Source organism: Serinus canaria, chromosome 8 (genome assembly GCF_022539315.1).
Source record: "Serinus canaria isolate serCan28SL12 chromosome 8, serCan2020, whole genome shotgun sequence".
NCBI classification, from domain to species: domain Eukaryota; kingdom Metazoa; phylum Chordata; class Aves; order Passeriformes; family Fringillidae; genus Serinus; species Serinus canaria.
Genome location: NC_066322.1, coordinates 27,942,841 through 27,962,478, shown reverse-complemented (window position 1 = coordinate 27,962,478; position 19,638 = coordinate 27,942,841). Strand labels below are relative to the sequence as shown.

The 19,638-nt window shown below is 50.5% G+C and overlaps 1 protein-coding gene across 4 annotated transcripts; it reads right to left on the bottom strand.

Annotated features, from left to right (window-relative positions):
• Positions 1–47: 47 nt before the first annotated feature.
• SCYL3 (SCY1 like pseudokinase 3) lies at positions 48–16,158 on the bottom strand. 4 transcript variants are annotated; one of them, XM_009098445.3, is made up of 14 exons: positions 16,051–16,158; positions 12,698–12,972; positions 11,682–11,867; positions 10,917–11,030; positions 9,880–9,936; positions 9,098–9,200; positions 8,474–8,585; positions 8,066–8,143; positions 6,530–6,669; positions 6,055–6,242; positions 4,874–5,045; positions 2,954–3,085; positions 1,659–2,386; positions 48–489 (listed from the first exon to the last, which is right to left on the bottom strand). In XM_009098445.3, the coding sequence occupies exons 2-14, from the start codon at positions 12,860–12,862 to the stop codon at positions 427–429; spliced, it is 2,238 nt and encodes a 745-aa protein (XP_009096693.1). In that variant the 5' UTR covers positions 12,863–12,972; positions 16,051–16,158; the 3' UTR covers positions 48–426. The 4 variants fall into 4 exon arrangements, with proteins under 4 accessions (XP_009096693.1, XP_018779025.1, XP_018779024.2 ...); XM_018923480.3 differs by having other exon boundaries at positions 16,026–16,147; XM_018923479.3 differs by lacking the exon at positions 16,051–16,158 and adding an exon at positions 14,900–15,035.
• Positions 16,159–19,638: the final 3,480 nt, after the last annotated feature.

The window sequence follows — 19,638 nt, the reverse complement described above, 5'->3', positions numbered from 1 at the left end:
AAAACAAACAGGAAAATCAAAGGAAAAAGGCACATTAACCAAGAAACTCAGTGTGACTTTGATTTATTGTCAGCAGTTTTCCAGGGAAGGGGTGAGTTCTGGATCAATCTCCTCCACCACTCTTGGCCTGCAGTAGCACATCAGCACCATCACCACCCTCACACTGTCCTCTCTCTGGGAGCAGGGGCAGCACCACAGCTGGGCATACTGCTGGAGTGCAGGCTCACCCCTGCAGCTTTTGGCACAGACTGGGAAGGAGCATCCCTGGCAAGAGCTCAGGCCCCACAGGATCTTGTGGCTGTGCAGCAAGTGCCTGCCTTGTGGCTAAAGCAGCGCTGAGGTACTTTATCCATTGTACTGGGGAAGCAGCAACTCCTGTCACAGGCTCCAACACACCATAAATCACCTTGGTCTCCTTCAGAACTGTTACCAGTTTGTATCATCTTCCCAGTTCAACTCCTCTTCTTCACCCCAGCCTGTAGCTTCAGCCTAGAATCACATAAAATTATCAAGATTAAGGGATGTGGAATGTACTTGTGTGCTTAGCACAGGCCCAGGAGCCAGGCAGGAGCCTTGTGTGGCTTGGGATGGCAGAGCATCCAACCACAAAGCCCAAAAATGAAATGTCAGTATTTTCAGCTTCTAGTCTTAAAGAACTTTGTCTTTAAGCTGATTCCTCTTGTAGTTCAAAAACAGACTTAACAGGGAGTCTTTTTTTTTTTTTTTACTTTTTGTGTCAAACCCACTTTCCATTAAAAAGAGGATGCCATACATTAGATGATATCTTTCCCCTAGGAAAGAGCTGTTTTCTTGTATTACACTAAGTAAATCTCCCCTTCTCACTGACACAAAGCTCACTGCCTTCCCCCCAAAATGGGGCTGGGGTCATGACAGTCACAGGACACTGTGCCACTTTCAAACATCATAAACAACTTCAGTTTACAGCCCAGGCTCCTCTCCCCATGCTCCCTGCTGTCCCTGGGGTAGCTCTCTTGAGGCTGAATGAGCAAAACAACTTGAAGTCAACACCTGTTCCTTAAGGGAGTTACATGTTCAAGTGGGAATGCTGCCTTCCCCCCCCTAGGAAACAGCAATGGTCCTTGGAGTCTCCCTGATTGGGCTACAGGGATTTATCTGCTTAAAGAAACTCCAGTTTTGTGATTCCCCCCCCTTGTCTCTGAAATAGAGAAATGTTTCAGCTATTCTTTCATGAAAACAACACACCCAAAAAATCTTTACTCTGTAATCCAGAGGTTCAGGTTTCCTGGACCTTAATTTATAATGCTATTATGTTTTGCTAAAGAGTCAGGAAAAACACATCAGAGTCCTGAGCACTCTCTGTGCCTGAAAGCCCCTTCTGTTTGTGGATGGGACCATGTCTGTTCAGCAGCCAGGATCCAGCCTTGTTTTACCTGTCTTGACAAACCAAAACTCTCCTTAACAGATCACAGGATTCCAGGATAGAGCAGCACAGAGTAAAAGCTGGAGCTAAAACTCCTTAGTGCTTGTAGTAGTGTACAAATGGAGTCCATTCCCTGTTCCCTAACAGAGCTCTCTTTGCTCTATCAAGTGCCCACTGCAGTACCTGGTGCCTGCTAAGATGCTGTGTGCTGAGGAGCCTCTCAGGGCTGCAGTCACCTAAACCTCCAGCCTCTTACCTCAATCACATCAGCTGCTGCAAATTTGGATGAAAACAGCACAGTCTGGGAGACCCCTTCTCTGCTGGACACCCCACCTGAGTGAGTGGGAATAACTGCTTCAGTCCTTGCCTCAGGTAAAATCAAGAGGGAGGAAGAAGGTTTAATGTCTGGGATCATGTCAGCAAACCAGTCCAGCTCTGGGTCTTGCACAGGTTTCCTCTTCACTTTGATTGTGAATTCTTCTCCCAGGCCAGACTCTGATGAAGACTTCAGCCTTTCCTGAAAGGTTTTTGGCAACACAGTTTCTCCCAGTTGTTCCTCGTGGTCCCACTTGTCATTGCTCCAGCTGTTCCCAGGGCAAGGTTTTGTGGGGGGACTCAGTCTGAGGCTTTTGAATTCTTTGCTCAGTTGCTGGGTACCTGGCAGAGGCCTTTCAGCTGCATCAGCCTGTGTCACAGTGGGGCACTTTCCTGAGGACAGTTTAGGACTGGGGCTCCTGGGTTCAAAGTCATCCCAAGGCTTCTCATCTACATCATGATCAGCAAAATAAGGTCCCGTGCTGCCCCGCAGCTCCCGGGGCTGGATCTGAATGTTCACAGTTTTCTCAGGATCTGTCTCCTCTGGCTCACTCCAGTCTGGCCACTCCTCTGCTGGCTTTTCTGAGGTAGTCAAAGAGCTCCTGCTGCTCCCCAGTGTATTAATGCTTCCAGGAATTCCATTCAGGGGGGGCTGAGTGCCTTGCTCACCTGTGGAAGACAAAGGTGTTACCTACCCATTTAAAGAGAGCAAGTGCAGGCAGAGTTGGAGTTATGTCTAAAACTTCTTGACATTACAGGCACCACCTGGCATGGGAAGAAGCCAGTAATTGATTGGAAAGAAATCCTTTTGGATTAGAAAGCAGGGACACCTTCCTGCTTGCAAAGGAGGAAATTCACCTCAGAGCCCTGGGGCAATACAAGCTGAGTGCTGATAAGCACGAGCTGACTGAGAAAAGGCCATGGAAGGACACAGAGTCAGCTCTGTCAGAATGAGGTGCCCTCTAAATGCAGAGTATCTGCTGAGCTGTGAGGGGTGAAAGCACAGCACAGAATCTGCCATAACAAAACAAATTCAAGTCCAGGTGCCCAGTATGTCATCTTCCCAAAGAGCTTTTCCCTAGGATATTAAGGATCACACTCCCCCTCCTTCACTGTTGCCTTCTGTGGTTCACTGACTTTCAGATCAGCACATGGGGGGAAAAGGCACATCTTTTCAAGCAACACTTCCATGGGGAACACTGGATTTCTGAAAGGAAGCACTAGGACACGTTTTACCTGTCTGTGAAGCCAGGGGATTGTCATGTTGCACAGGAAGCTTTTTGCCAGAGCTGGGGAATGAGCTGGGATTGCTCTTCAGGGGCTGAGAGGTTTGGTTTCTCTGACTGATCACTCCGTGACTGGGGGAGCCTGCCAGGATAAAGGAAAAGAAAGGACACAAGTCCACAAGGTGTGCTGTCAGTCTGAGCTGAACTGCCTGCAGCACTGGAATGTTCTTTTTGAACAACACTGAGGCCTGGCACAGCAATCCAACAGCTGCACCTCCTGATCCCTATAGAACACAATACTCCTCTGTTCCTGCTGCCTGCAGCTCGTGTCACTACAAAGTTATGGCAACTGTACATGGTCAGCTTTCACTGAGATGTTCTTTCAAGAAACACACCATGAATAAACTGATTAGGATCAGAGCAGATGCTTTAAAAATGCTGTTTGCCACCTGGCTGGATCCAAAATCCCAACTGCATCACAAATCCCCTGGACCTGCCTTATACAAAAGCACTGCACTCGCTCACAGCAATCCAAGCATAACTCATGACACTACACCAAGCCCTTTCCATGCCTGGGCATGGGCTCAGCAGCTTCCTGGAATGAGAGTCTCTACTCTGAAGGCTGACTGCCAGCTGCCCTCATATCCCAGCCTGAGGTGAGGTGGGTGGTGGGCAGTTGAGGCCATGCTTTGGAGCTGCCCAAGGCAGGTGTATTTCCCTGGCTCAGTGATGCCAGCTTGGCAAGCATGTGGTTGCAAGTCATTTTTGGGAGCTGCAGGGTATGATCAGTACTGGTGATGTTTTACCAGCCTCAGCTGTGTGGGACTCTGTTGCCACCACTTCTAAATGGCACAGTTTGGGTCACTTCCTTCCACAGGGCCCATGTGTGTTCCCAGCCAGCTGTGCCTGCCTAGGCTAGGGATCACCAGTGCCACCAGACACAGGTGTGGCCCATGGGAAAGGACTGCAAGGAACACCCCCTCCCCCAGTGCCCTCCTTTGAAAGGCTTGAGCAAACAGCTCGTTAAGCATCATACGCTCAGCCTCCTGTACTGCTTTTTGCAGATCATCACTCACTGTTGAGGACAAAGGTGGGGGTTTTGTTGTTTATCAATAGTTAAATCAGTTAATTTTAAGTATATTCTGAAAAATAAACCTGGTTTCAGCCTGTGATCCAAAGTGGTTTATTTACTACAGTCTGCTAAAATAAATAATGTAAAGAAACTAATGCAGTGAGCCATCCACAGACTTTAATGAAGGGTGGTAGCTGCCAGTACACACATAAACAGGAAGCAAGCACTTAAACTGATCTGTCATGTATTGCATTTGCTATCTCTACATCTAAAGTTGCACAGATGCTGACTTTTCCCTTGTTATAAACATTCTTAGTTTCAATATCCAGAGAAGCTTTCCCTTACACTTGGTTCCAAGTTATCTAGCAGGTGCAGGGGCTACTGTCTTCACTTGCATTAGCTGAAAAGCCTCCAGAGAGCTGATAAAATAGGGAAGTTCGTATTCCTTTTCCAATCTATGAATAGAAATTGGGGGAAGAACGTGAGATTTACTCGTTTTAAGAACAGAAAGGACAGAGGGAATATTAAATAACTGCCTATATAAGTCCTTCAGAAAGAAAAGACAGTTTTTCCACAAAAGACACACACACACACATATATTACTCTTAACTGAAGAAGAGGTTTCACTTCTTCCCAATATATTTGGTGTATTTAAAATACTTTTATATAGCTATTCTTCTGATATCAACTCTGGTATCTGCTAATAGCCCCTAACTTAAAATCCAAGTTTGGCTGCAAATCAGCTTTTGTTTTTCAATTAACCTGTCACCAGGAACAGATTTAATCCAAGAAATTCAGCCTATGCTGCTTGGACAGAACAGGTGAGCATCCCAAGAACACTCTGACTGTATCTTTTACCTTCTGGGGAGAGATCAGCAGTTTTCATGAAACTTGGTGCAGAGCTTTTGAAGATCTTTGTTCTTTCTCCACCCACAACCACTTCAGGCCCAAGCAGGGAGACGAGGACAGCCAGGCTGTGCAGGGTTATGGCCACGATGGAGTCACTGGTGTCCCGCAGGCCCAGCAACACCTGCACCAACAACACACTGATGTCAGCACAGCAGAAAACTCTGGTTTTGCACTGCTTGCCTCCTCAAGTGCTACTTTTACAGCACATCTCACTTCTAATCCCCTACAGCTCTTATAAGAGACTGGATGTTGTTTCCTAGTATAAAATCAGCCTTCCACTTTGTGCTACCAATTAAGTAGGGTGGCTGATCCTAGTGGGTGAAAGGGGCTCTGAGCAACCTGCTCTAGTGGAAGGTGTCCCTGTCTGTGGCAGGGGGATTGGATTAGATTAGATTAGATTAGATTAGATTAGATTAGATTAGATTAGATTAGATTAGATTAGATTAGATTAGATTAGATTAGATTAGATGGTCCTTAGAGTCCCTTCCAACCCAAACCATTCAGTCATTCTGTGAAGTCCCATATTTTGGGGAAGATGAAACAGGAAAGCCTTATAAATATGATTGCCTGGCAAAAGATTTTGAGATATGGAAACTATAAGTGAGATTGAAATGAAAGCAAGCTCTGAGATACCTTAGTTACTGAACAACTGGAAAACAATGGTATGGCTGGCTGAAGGTGATTCCCTTTTGATGAAACAATACCCTCTGCTTGCAGACAGCTCCAACAGTCAGAGCAGACCCTGCTAGCTTGGCAGGAGGGGCCCAAAGAGGAGTTTTTAGGGTTTAAAATGTAACACAGGATGGTCATGTAATGATTCTTACAGGCTGTATGTAAATGCTATAGGATTTGTATCTTAGATTGGTTAGTGAGAATTAGAATGTTCAGCACAGAAGATTTATGGTATTGGAACTGGAACTTCTCTCTCTTTTACTCTTCCTCACTCTCTCATCCTCTTTACCAAGCTCTTGCCTTCTCTCTCTTTACTTCTCTTCCCTGCTCTGAGCTGTGATGGCAGCTCCCAGCAGGGCCCTGCACCCAGGCCCTCTGCAATAACCCACAAGTTCCACGACCTGGCTGCAGAGATCTCTGGTGTCTGTCTGTCCCACCACCCACTGTGCTGCCCTGACCTGTGGCAGTATGATGTTCTTCAGCTCCTCCCGAGAGAACAGCTCGGCGTAGGCGTGGATGTGAGACAGCAGCACCATCCTCACGTGCTCCTCGTGCACCTCAAAGAGCTTCAGCAGCACAGGGATGACGTGGGCCTGGAACAGGGCTGGTGACAGCAGGCAGCTGGTCTGGCTCTCCCCACTTTGCTCTAGGGAACAGAGGTGAGGATGGGAAAAGGCTGCTTCACCCACAAGAGACAGCTCACCCAGAAGCTACTGAGTGGTGACACCAGGATCATTGCTAATTCTCCTCCCAGCATCAGCAGAGCAGTGCAAAGCAGGAAGCACAGAGAACTGTCCTGTCCAGTTCTGTCTCTTACAGCATTTTTTCTGCTTAGGGAAACACCAGTATTCCCTTGATCCAATGAAACAACTGCTCTGAATTCATTCCAAACTTGTCAGGAATAATTGTGATGAGGAAGTATTTAAAGGTCACCTTTCTTTGGGCCCAGCAGATGAGGAAGAAAACTCTTGACAGCTACAGGTTCTGCAAACACGAGCTGATTGAGCAGGAGAGGCACCAGCCGTGATGCTATCAGCTCCTCTGACAAGCCAGCCACCCTGTCCAGCAGGAATCTGCATTCCAGGAGACAGCAATTAATATCAAGGCAGCCTTCCATGCATTTATGCCTGTTTTCCTTAATATCATTTTCCCCTTTTTGTGTCTGACTCATCCAGAGCCAGTGTCCCACTGCAGCCTCTTCCTCTGTCTGCACTCTGACCTACAGAGAGAAGCCTCTGCTCCTGCCTGAGGCAAAGACAGCACAAACCAGGAGCCAGAACCACATCCTGTAACACCCCACACCCGGATCACAGGCCGGCACAAGCACATCCAGCTGGCACAGGAAGCTGCTGGGCCATCAAACTGCCTCAGAGCTGCTGGCATCTCCTGTGAACAGCTACACTCAGAACTGCAGCAGAGAGTTCTCCTCTCACTCCACACCCTGGTCCATTGCAAGGATTTTCCTGCTGCTTTGGAAAAGGCTGTTCTACCTACCACACAAGGGAAGATTCCCTTACACAAAGGAAATCCAATTTTGAAACCACTTCCATCTAATGAGGCCAACAGATTGAGTTTATCAGAGTTTAATTTTGTGCAGCTGCTCTTGTCTGTCAGATTTTCATTTTTAAAATAATAATTATCACTTAACTGCTTTCTCTCTGTGCTTGGAGGAGACCAAGAGAGGGTGCACATGCTGGGAAGGCCCCTCTGCCTGATGAAAGGGCAGCACTCCCCAGTCTTTAAGCAAAGTGTTCATCCCTTCCCTCAGTAAACTGCTGACACAGAGATAGTGAGAGACACTCTGAATGCTCCTGCTAAGGATCCCCATTCTCCTCTTAGTTCTCCACTTAAACCTCAAATTCATTAAAAATAACTGATGTATAAAATAAGCAGGAAAACAGCTCTGCGAGAACACCAAGGCTCTTTTATATGGAAAAAGAAAAAATCAGCTTCTCCCCTTTTCAGGCCTAGATAATGCCATGATTAAACAGAAAATATCCTGACAGAAAAATTCCTGGGGACCACAACAGTGGGATTTACTGCAAGATGTTCCACTACTGCAGCTGAGACATCCATTACAGGCAACAGCTTTATTCTTGGCACCACGTGATTAATTCACCCAGCAAGTCTTACTGCAAACTCTCTCATTGGCAGCTGCATCCCTCTGGAGGCTGGGGAGCCTCAGGATGCTGCAGAATCCAGCAGGGACTGCTCCTCCCAAACACCAAACCAGTCACAAGGAATTGGGAAATGAGAGGTGGGGAGTTTCCTCTTTGATAGGGCTCTTACTTTGGCTGGAGTACCCAAAGTGTTACAGAGTGAACAAGGTTCTGCCAAAGCCACCAAATCTGTCACCTGAGGAAGCACCTCTTGCCAGGAGCCTTCCCAGGTCACCCCACAATCCATTTGCAGAAGTGAGCTTTATCATTCTGAAATAAGAAGCTTCCACATTACAGTTATTTCACTTACTTGAAAAATTCAGTTTTCTCCTCCTCAGACTTTAGCGTTAAGGTCTTCAGAAAATTCACAACTTCCAGAAAATCATTCCTAAGCACAAAACCAAAAGCTGTCAAGTGTAATCCTTACTGATGCTTAAACCACCCACTGTGAAGAGACTGAAACCCCCCACCACTCCTTTAGCAGAGAAAACAGACAGAGGGACCCAAGTAAAATGCTGGTGGATCAAGAGTGCCAGCAAGGAGGTGACAGCTGAAGGCTGCTGCTCAGCACCTCTTTGGGAGGGCTGGTAACACCCTTCCTAATTCAAAGAACCTCTTTGTCAAAGATCCCTGCAAGATGCAGGGATTAAGTCTGCACTCCCATCCCACCTTCAAAGCAGTATCAAGACCAAGAGAGGCCTGGTATTCCTGTCCTTACCTGAAGAACTCGTGAGACAATAGGCTGGAGAGTGGTGGGCGACACTTTGGGTCTGGATTCAGCAGTGTACAGTGCAAGGTTTGCTGAAAGCTGGAGAGAATATCTGCTGAAACTGAAATCCAGAGCACCTACAGTTAGATTTCTCTCTCCACACTGAACAAGATACATTCGGGACTCCTCCACCCCCCTCAAAACTTATTTTTAGCAAAAGTGCAGAAGGAAGGGGAAAACAGCATTTCCATTTCCCTTCCTAACCTGCCTGGCTACTGGGCCTCCAAGGAGTGCTACTGTTCTCCCAAGAAACCTCCTGCTGCCTCTCTGCTGGAAGTGGCAGCCCCTGCTCAGCTGTGGCTCTCAAGACCCACTTGCCACATCCATAACCCTTGGCAGGACCAGAGCAGGTTTGGGAGTGCTCGTGTCACACGGGCTGGTGACCTCCAGCCACACCTGACCACTTCCCCACAGGAAAAGGGGAACACAGGAAAAAGTCTGCAAACAAGGAACAAGACTGGCCACTGAGCCCACAGCACTCCTGCCAGCTGCAGAGCAAGGTGGAATATTCAACCACCCAAGGAGTGAAGCACAGGGCCGGTCACCAGCAAAACAAACCAGTGTCATTCTCACCCTGATCATTGAGAACTGTCAGGAGATTCTCAACTGTTGTCCCAAATGCGTAGGCGTCCCTCGCATGCCCGTAGCTGCTGGGCAGGATTTTGAAGTCTGCAGACTGAAAACAAAACAAAACAAAAAAAGAAAAAAACGCAGCAAGGCAGGAGCTTATGAAATATGTAGTGTTTTCCATAAGTCTTTATTCCCACACCCCACCATATACACTCTCTAGTTCTTTTTATAGCACCAAAGCTCTACTGTGTACCCTACAAGTAGAATATTATGCTAAAAAAACCTCCACTGGGGAATTTATAACCCAAGGGAGCAACTCCATCATGATGAAACAACTCCCTGATGAATGCAGGCAGTCAACAGCTTTCAGCATTTCTATGGAAACAGGCAGTAATTAGAGAGCAGAAGTGTGCTCCTTCAGCAGAAGCAGCTCCAAGGATTCTCAATGGCTAGGAAGTGACTAACAGGTAGGAAAAAGGCTGTGCTGAAATTACACAACCACGGGACCACAGTGATCTGGGCACTCTCAGCAACTACTCTGATTTTTGCAAAACTTTGGTGATTTAGAAGCAACACAAAGAGTTTGAAAAGTAGCATTACCTGTGCCCAACACCATTCCCAAAGCAGCGATGGGACAGAGGAGGGACAAAAGGAACAGAGGAAACCTCAGATAATATCCAAGAGCCACTTCCATGCCATATAGACATGAGGAAATACAACATGAATGTAAAAGTATTTTCTGACCAGCAGGTATTTCTTTGCTGGCCCCTTGAGCTGTCACTCACCATCTCCTCACAGGGGATGCACGACTGGTCTCGCACCGACCTCACGTGACAGAGGAACTGCAAGGACAAGAGGGGGCCATGAGCTGCCTCCCTGTCCCCTCAGTGACAAGAGGGGGCCATGAGCTGCCTCCCTGTCCCCTCAGTGACAAGAGAGGGCCATGAGCTGCCTCCCTGTCCCCTCAGTGACAAGAGGGGGCCATGAGCTGCCTCCCTGTCCCCTCAGTGACAAGAGGGGGCCATGAGCTGCCTCCCTGTCCCCTCAGTGACAAGAGGGGGCCATGAGCTGCCTCCCTGTCCCCTCAGTGACAAGAGGGGGCCATGAGCTGCCTCCCTGTCCCCTCAGTGACAAGAGGGGGCCATGAGCTGCCTCCCTGTCCCCTCAGTGACAAGAGAGGGCCATGAGCTGCCTCCCTGTCCCCTCAGTGACAAGAGAGGGCCATGAGCTGCCTCCCTGTCCCCTCAGTGACAAGAGAGGGCCATGAGCTGCCTCCCTGTCCCCTCAGTGACAAGCAGCAGAGCAGGCTGTGCCCCTGGGCCGGGGCTAGGGGATGGCAGCAGCTGTGCCCCTGCCCCTTCTGCTGGCACCCAGGGCAGGCTGACTCTGCACAGCAGGCAGCAGAAATCAAAACAGGAATTGTTCTTTCTGCTACCAAGCAGTGAAAACGCCACCAGGACAAGCTAAGGAGGCATTTAAATTATTTTCCTTAATGGCTTGTTTCAACCTGAATCTTCCTGCTCTTTTTAAATTTTTATATCAGTCCAGAAGAGCAAAGATTTCTCACTCTCCAGCCAGCAGTGCCCCTTAGAAAAGCAGCAGTGTTTTGGCTAATGGAGAATTAATTTGTGTGGACATTTTAGTTTATAGTAACGGTGTCCTCAGAGCCAAGATCTAGGACAGAGCTGGAAGTGAGCCAACACATTTAATAGCAAATCCAGCTAAGTGGAAGGACTTGGGCCTTCACCCCCATAGATGGCCAGATTCCACAGGCCAAGAATCCTCCCCTGGCCATCCAGGGTGCACTTGGCTTGGCTCTTACCTCTGGGGTGGCTTCACTGAATTTACAGACTGTTTCCATTCCTCCCAGCTTCCAGTGCCCATCCTCACTCACAAACACGGATGACAAACACACGTTGTTATGTGTTAGGTTTCCCTAAAACATAAAAACCAAAAAAAGGGTAACTGGCTTGGGGGATAGATGAAGATGTAGAATCTTAATCTTAATGAAGATGTAGAATCTTAATTAGGTACTGCAGGGGGCTGAGGGAAAGCTGCCAAAAATGACACAGCTCCTCTGGGACTTTGTGGGTGACCAGCAGGTGCCAGGCAGGAGGGCCAGGGTTTTAGAGCAGACAAAGCCCTAATTGTCACAGCCCCTGCAATGCAACTGAAAATCCAGGGAAGTTCTCCAACTGTGAACATAAAACCCCAGAGCTACAGTCTGAGCTGGGATTTACCTGCAGTCCTGGGCAAACACACAGTTCCCAGACAGGACAGCAGTGACACCAATCTCTGGCATGAGCTGTACACAAACACCAAGGCCAAGCAATCCCAGTTCCCTAAAGCAAGAAGTACTACAAGCAGATCCATGAACTGAGAACTGCTTCTTCCCTCATTTCCACAACATTTTTAATTACCCTCCCTCCTCCAAAGCAGGCAAGTTTAGCAGTTTCAGCCTAGTAGAACTGTGGGGGCACGTGTCTGTCCTTTTGGGAGGAATCAGCAGTGAGTCACCCAGACAAGGCCACGTACAACACTCTCCTGTCACACAGCAGAGCCTGCTGATGCTGCCAGGGCTACCTACCCTGTCATGGAGGAAGATGAGTGCCAGCAACACATCGTAGATGCCTGCACAGATTTCTGCAGCAGAGAGTGTCTCCAGGACCATCTCCAGGGGTTTCACCCGCTCTGTGACCAGGTGGATCCCGTTGGCTTCCACGGTGCAGGAGAAGAAGCGCAGGAGGCAAGGGTGGCGCAAGGTTTTCAGGTGCTTCCAGGAACAAAGATGTCTGTTAGACCTCCTCTGAGGCAGCTCCTCCAGGTGCACAGCTTAGTCCTGCCCCCTTAGCCATGCTGTCTCATGGAATTCAGACAGCCCATCCCTGCTCCTCACCAAGCACCCAGCAAAATTCCTTGCTCAGACTGCAGAATTTTTTATAATACAATGAAACAGAATCATAGAATGGTCTGGGTTGGAAGGACCATAAAGACTATCTTGTTCCATCCCCCTCCCATGGGCAGGGACACCTTCCACTATCCCAGGTTGCTCCAAGCCCTGCCCAGCCTGGCCTTGACACTTCCAAGGATTCAGAGGCAGCCACAGCTTTGTGGGCAACCTGTGCCAGGGCCTCACCACCCTCACAGAGAAGAATTTCTTCCCCTATATCCAATCTAAACCTACTCTCTCTCTCAGTCTGAAGTCATTTCCCCTTGTCCTGTCACTGCATGTTCTTGTCTCCATCTGTCTTGAAAATTCCCTGCTGGCACTGGATGGAGAAAAATCTTACACAGAATAAAAGCCTTACTCATAATAAATATGGTCTTTTGCGTGGGTTTCACCCAAGAAAGACCCTGACTTGAATCAGTAGGAGGAGGCAGCACCTTGCAAAGGCTGTCTGAACACTGCATTGCCTGAACATTGCTGCCCTCAGCATGCAGCACATGACCTCGGCAGCTGCCAACCCCCTTCTGCCCCATGGCCAGGCTGGCTTCCACTTTCCTCCTGCCCTCACTCCCAAGGCTTTGACCCCGTTAACAGATTCCCATCCTGCCAAGAGAAGGAGGGAGAGCTGTGCAGTGTGTCCCAGGCACATGCAGTACCTTGGCAGCTTTGTTGACCTTCTCCTGGCTGTCCCTCTTGTACACGAACACGGAGGCGCGTTTGCCATCCTGCAGCACGGCCGGGTAGAGGGTGTTCCCGCTGGGCAGCGTCAGGGCCGGCTCCTCCAGGCTGTAGCTCTTCAAAGCACTGTTCTCCGAGCCCATCCCTTGCACAGGTGCCCTGCTCACCACAAACAGGCCCTGGCTGGAGGAGGATTTGCTTTGGGAAGGTTTAGTTCCAGCAGGTGCTGTCCAGGTCACGTTCAGAGCATTTTCTGCAAAGCACAGAACAGCCATGAAGAACCTCCTCCTGCCAGTATCCCCCCCTTGAGTTTAAGGACAAGAATGAATCCCCAAAGTTTACTTTGTAAAGGAAACCCAGTGTCCACAAAAGGGTTTGGATCAACAGGTGAGCAGCTCTCAGCAGTGGGGCTTGGACTGCAATGGCACCTGTGTCAGCATCACCAGCAACTCTGACATAGATCAGCACCCACAGCCCATCCCTGACTTGGCTGCCGAGCTGAGCTCCACCAACACCCACAGCCACACAGACACCCACTCCAAGGGTTTAACTGACACTAAGCACAGCCAGCAGTTAGGAAGTGTCACTGCCACTCCACAAGGAGCCCCTGGCCTTCTTACAAACACCATTCCTCAACTCTCCAAGCCAGAGAAGAATTCAGTGAAGGAGGAAGGGTTACAAGCTGGATTTCAGGAGGTTCCCTACAGCCAGGTAGCCTCCTCCAGGAGCATGTTTTCCCCCTTGATTACCTTCTCTCCATGTGACAAATATTCCTTCTGCCTGCCAACCCTTCCTTCCTCCTACAGCCTGTCAGGAGGAGGCTGACACAGATTTCTGTGCTGTTTCCTCACACACAAAACCAGTAAAACAAACACACTGATTGCAGAGGCTTTTTTGGAAAACACTGACCCAGCACATGCTCTGTCATCAGGCCTTGTGATCACAGGCCATGGGTGAGACCTGAACCTGTCTGCACACAGAAGTCAGCAAACCTTCCTCAGGAATCAGAGGGACAGAGCAAACCTTCGGTTTTCAGGGAAAGTGGGGGACATTGCCTACCCCCAAGCTTTTTATTTTTTGCAGCTGGAGAATTGCTTTATTGTGGTTGTCCCCAGCCATGACCTGAGGCTTCAGGGAGGCAACAGCACAGGAGTCTCCCAGCTCCCCAGCACAGCTGTTCCACCCAAGCTGCTGCTCTGGCCCCTCACCAGTGTCTCCAGTTAGGTCTCCCAGGAGCCCTGAGGTCAGAAGTCTGTTACAGTTCCCTGGCTCCTTTAACCCTCCAGAGAGTGCCAAGTGAGGGTACATCAACCCCTGCAGCCTGAAATGGGGGGGAAGAGGGGCTTTTAATTATTTCTGTGTCCTGATCCACCTAAAATCTGAACTGAATTAACTACAGAGCTTGCAGCTTCCTCGTTCTCTCCCCTCTGGTGCCAGGCATGGATCTGCACCTTTTCAGCACTGATTCCAAAAATGGGACCTTTAATACATAAAAGGAAAGCTATGGAAATCTAAACTGCAGCTTCCCAGCACTACACAGAGGGGCTGATAGGTGAAAAGGAAACACAATGCAGCAATAACACATACCTATAAACTTGTTTTTTTCTTTAGTGAGCTCCCTGGCACAAAAGCATTCATGCTGCCCCCAGAAGAACATTCTCCTCTCCAGACAGAAACCTGGGAGCTCTGCCCTGGCTGCCCCAGCTCATTCTCCTCACCTGTGTGCAAGGCAGCAGCTGCTGCTCCTGGGCACACCCAGGGCATTTCTCTGCATTCTGCTCTTCCCAGCTGTGCCTCATTTAGTTATTCTACCTCAATGATTTCTCACTCAGGACACCTGAAAGCATCTGGGCTGGCCTGATGCCTCAGGTTCCTCCAAATGCACGTGGACATATTTGGCTTCAGACACACACACACAGAGGAACAGAACTATAGAATGGTCTGGGTTGGAAAAGACTTTAAAAGCTCATCTCATTCCACTCCCCTGCCATGGGCAGGGACACCTTCCACTATCCCAGGCTGTTCCAAGCCCCATCCAGCCTAGCTCTGGGCACTTCCAGAGATAGGGCAGCCACAGCTCCTCTGGGCAACCTGTGCCAGTGCCTCCCCTCCCTCACAAGGAAGAATTTCTTCCACAAGTCACCTAATTTTCCCCAGGTTCCATTTGCAGCCATTCCCACCTTGTCCTGTCACATTTCCTGATGAAGAGTCCCTCTCCAGCTTCCCTGTAGCCCCTTCAGATACTGGAAGGCTTCTGTGAGGTCTCCATGCAATCTCCTCCAGGCAGAACAACCCCGACTCTACCAGCCACAGGGGAGGAGCCCCAGTGCCCTTATCAACCTCATGGTCTATCATGGACTTGCTCCAACAGCTCCATGCTCTTCTCATGCTGAATATTGCAACACCAGAGTCATCCTCACGCCTGGGATGTAGCTGAGACCTGCTGTACAACAGCCAGCTGCAAACACACCGCCCCTCTCCAGGGAAGCTCCTCTCCGGATCAAACACGGAGCCGCCTGTGGCACCCCGAGCCTTCCAGCTTTTTTAATGGCTATCGAAACTCCAGCTGGCAAAAGCATCTGTAAAGGTCTGTGCCCAGGTGCGGCTCTCCGGAGCCAAAACAAACCATTACTCACGCAACTATGAGTTAAGAGCATTAACCCTTTTGTATCTTATTTTCAACAGATTGTAAACGCCAAAGTCAGAAGTAAGACACAGAACACCCTGGAAGAGACAGGAGCCCGGTAGGGAAAGCCAGAGGGATTGGCAGTAAAGGACAATGTGGATTCGCTCCCAGAAAGAGGCGGAATTCCCATTTAGCTTCCGTGCGGAGTGAATGACAGCCGCATCCAGAGCATTCACCTGAAACACACACCGGCTCACAGAGCGGCTGTTCCCGGCTTTCCAGGCGCCCTACCCGCCAGCTCCCAGGCCAGCAGAGCCTGAGGGAAGGGCTCTCAGCGGTGCCGGGGCTTTGCTCCCGACGGCAGAAGTCTCCCAAGGCGACACCTCCCAGTGCCCGCCCGGCACCCCGCACAGCCAGGGGCCATCAGCAGCCCCCGGGGAAGGAAGCCCGGCTCTACCCGCTCCCCCAAGGCCGCTCCGACCCCGGGCACCGGGCAGAGCGCGGTTTTAACACGCGGGAGCCCCGGGTAACGCCGGCTGCGGAACAGCACAGCCAGGGCCGCCACTGCGGGAGCTTCGCCCGCTGCCCGTGGGTCACAGCCCGGCCCGGGGGGCGGCACCGCGTCCCCAGCGGGGCTGGTAGGGCCCGGCCCGCCCGTCAGACCCCACGGCAGCCCTTACCCTCGGTCCGCCCGTCCCCGTTCACCTGTCCCCGCCGAGCCGGGGCTCCGGTGCCGCTGGGCCCCGCCGGCCGCTCCGTCTGTCTGTCTGTCCGTCCGTCCTTCCGCCCGGCCGGCCCGGCAGCGCCGCCCGCCTCGCGCGCCCCCTGCCGCCCGGCGGCCGCAGCGCCCTCAGCGCTCGGGGGCGCGGCCCGCGAAGCGCCGGCCGCCATGTTGGGCTCACCCACCCTCCGGGCCCCCTCAGGAGCAGGAGCCGTGAACCGCCGGGGCTAGAGGAAGCCTGTGGGAAGGAACAGTGCGGCCGTGCGCCCAGCAGCGCCCCTGGAACCGCTAAACTCAGCGCCAGGTCCGGACTCCTCCTAAACACCGCCGGGGATGGTGACTCCAGCACCTCCCTGGGCAGCCTGGTCCAATGCCTGACCGCCCTGTGATTTTTATTTTTTTCCCCTCATATCTAATCTGAGCTCCCCTGTCTCAGCAGGGCCATTTCCTCTGGTTCTCCCACTGCAGGCCCGGCAGAACACACCGAGCCCAGCTGTGGTTAGCGATGAGCTCCCTGAGCTCCTCCGAGCTCCACACGCCCAGCTCCCGCAGCCGCCCCTCACAGGGTGTTCTGTAGACCTTCACGAGCCTTGCTCCTCTTCTTTGGACACGCTGCTGCCTCACAGTGTCCTTTTTAAAAGACATTTTTAAACGTCCTTGCCCTCCCCGTGCCCCGATCAGGTCGAGGGTGCGCAGGGTGCGAGCGAGGCAGGTGGTCTGACACTGCGGCCTGAGGGGATCCATTTAATGCCATTAAATCCAATTGCTCTCCGCGCTGCGGCCTAAAGCGACTCGGGGGAGAGATTTCACGGGAGTGTTTTGGACGGCAGAGCGAAGGTTGAAAGGAAGGGCTCCAGAGCCGTGGGAGGTCTGAGCTGTTCACACGCTATTTTCATATCGCCGGTGTTATTCCAGTTTCCTGCAGCGCCAGGACGTGAGGATGTGGTTTTTGCTCCGTCGCTCTGAACAGCAGCACAGCGCGGCCCCGCGGCCTCGTCTAGACGCGGGTTTAATGGCCAGGGAAGTGTTTAACACAGGTGGTCTGAGCTCTGCAAGCGCCTTGGCTTTCTGTAGTAACTCAACTCCACGAGTTTAACCTGCCCTGAGTTTTGTGCTGCCAAATCCAGCACAAACTGTGTAAAGTGTGTTCTTTATGCTTTCCCCCTGCCATTTCTAGGGAAGCACAGATGATCCCAGACACACAGGTCTGCTGGACAGTGCCTCAATGCCGGAGTCCCTTCAGCACAGCTGCAGCTCCAGCTCTGCTCCCTGGATAGTAAAAGGGATTCCCTCGGATCCACAGCACAGCTCTGCTCAGCTGAGCCTCACCCGAGAGAGGATTTCTCCCATGACTGTGTAGGGAAGGGCTGTAAGGTGGCCGGTCAGGGTTAACATGGGGACACAGTGCTAGGAAGAGCCTGCTCCTCTGGCAGGATATGCTGGTAGATGGATGATTTGAGCTTTTTTAAAAAAAGAAGACATATGATGGGAGGAGCAGGGTGCAGGAAAGCGAAATGGGTCACACTATGTAGTACATCACACATTACAGGCTAATATAATGCACAAGGAACAGAAACTAAATGAAGTTCAGGTACACCACCTCTATCTGTCAAAGGTAGGAAGGATCCAGAGTCTTTAGCCCAAATGGGACAGACACCTAAAGAGCTCCTGGCCCCAAAGTGCAAACTAAAAGAAACTGTGTAATGTTCATTAAGGTGAACATTAGTCACCAGTTTAATCAAGAGGCCAAGTGTGGGTTTGCATGTCCTGTGTGTGTTTGTGGCAGGGCAAAGGCAGAAGGTCAGAAGATGTGAATAACTGGAGGTAAAGATGAAAAGTTAATAAGCAATAACTGATTTCTACTCACAGCCCTTGGCTCCAGCTCAGGCTGTGGTGTGATTCATGTGGCTGTCAGGAAGAAAAAGTAAACTTTGGGTGTTCTGCATCATTTCTGGTGTGTTTCCTTTGCTGGGCTGTCTGTGGAGCAGCATTCTTTCCCTTTCCCTGCTTCTCCTGAGTGATCCCACTGTTCCACACAGGCTGAAGTGGCACTGAGGGGTGTGCCCTGCTCAGGGCCCTGTCACCAGGTGTGGCACAAAAACCCCAGCTGGGTTTCTGCCCCCAGACTTCATCCTTTGCCTTTCCTAAGCACAGCCAACATGGGATCCTCCAGAGAACAACCCAGGGATTAGAATTAGGGAGGTGTGAACCCCTCAAGGGCAGAGGGAAGAGATGGAACCAGCAGGATTACAGAGCTCCTAGCTAATGCCTCATCAGGACTGGAACTGCTTCTTTAAGTCAGTTGGGCAAGAAAAGACTGGCATAGTGGAGAAAGAAACAGCTGGTGACTGCAGAGGGGGATGGGGCAAAAACCACTCCAGTGGAGTGGAGCATGTACAGTCTAAAGGCACAGCTGGGCAGCACTGCCTTAGAACCCCAGAATGGTTTGGGTTGGAAGGGACCTTGAAGCTCATCTCATTTCAACCCTGGGCAGGGTCACCTTCCTCTAGACCAGGCTGCTCCAAGCCCTGTCCAGCCTGGCCTTGAACACCCCCAGGGATGGGGCAGCCACAGCTCCAGCTTGCCCAGCACACTGGGCAGCTCTCAGTAGTGCAGGGACGTTCCCCAGCTCCTTGGGAAAGGCACAGGGAACAAAGGCTGCAGTGGTGCTCCCACTGATGCCTTCTCCAGTGATGTCCCACTCCTGCATGCCCATGTGAATTACAGCTACAGCACAGCAGCTTTTTTTTTCCAAAGATACTTTTCAATTTCTAAATAAACAGGAGTGGATTTTTTTTTTTTTAGGGGGCAGGGACTGCAGCATATTTTTTTCCAGCTCTGAAAAAGTCCATGTTTTTATTCAAATGGGTGTCCAGACCAAGTGGCTGCAAATACCATGCTATGACTATGAAATCCATGCAGGGGAGTTCAGCCCCCTCCTCTGTCTGTGCAGCTCCAACACCTCCCTTGGTACCTCAGAGCTCTTTTAGAAGAAAACCCCATAACTTTTACCTGAGGGGAAAAATGAGCAGATCACAAGAGCTTCAAGGTGACATGAATTGCAGCAGCAGTCAGCTCAGTGTATTTCATGGGTTTTGAGGATGGCCACAGAAGGAATGGAGGCTGTGGCCCCTCTCAGCCTCTGGCCATGGTGTGCTGCACTACAGGAATGCCATTAAAGAACCTGCCAGAGGGGCCCAGAATCTCCTGTATCTAAACAGAGCTTGTCCTGCTTATTCCAGAGGAAGATACATCTTGTTCCTGTTTTATTTAATCCAGAATGGATACAATTAAACAGAATCACGGCAGTCTGATTTCAGAATGAAATGCACATGTTGAACTGCAGACAGCTCCACAACACCCTGGTATTTCAAAGACCTTGAATCAGGTCCTCTATGAGCTCTCAGGGAGATTATTTGTTTACTTTTGCTTTCCCCCACCCTGTTGCCCTGGAAAGCTCCTAAGTCCTGGTGTAGTACAAATAATAATTGAACACAAGATCTTAGGCGGCTGCAGGGAGCAGATTGCTCCTAGAAATGAGCCCGTCCATCTGCACAAAGCCTCTCTAATAG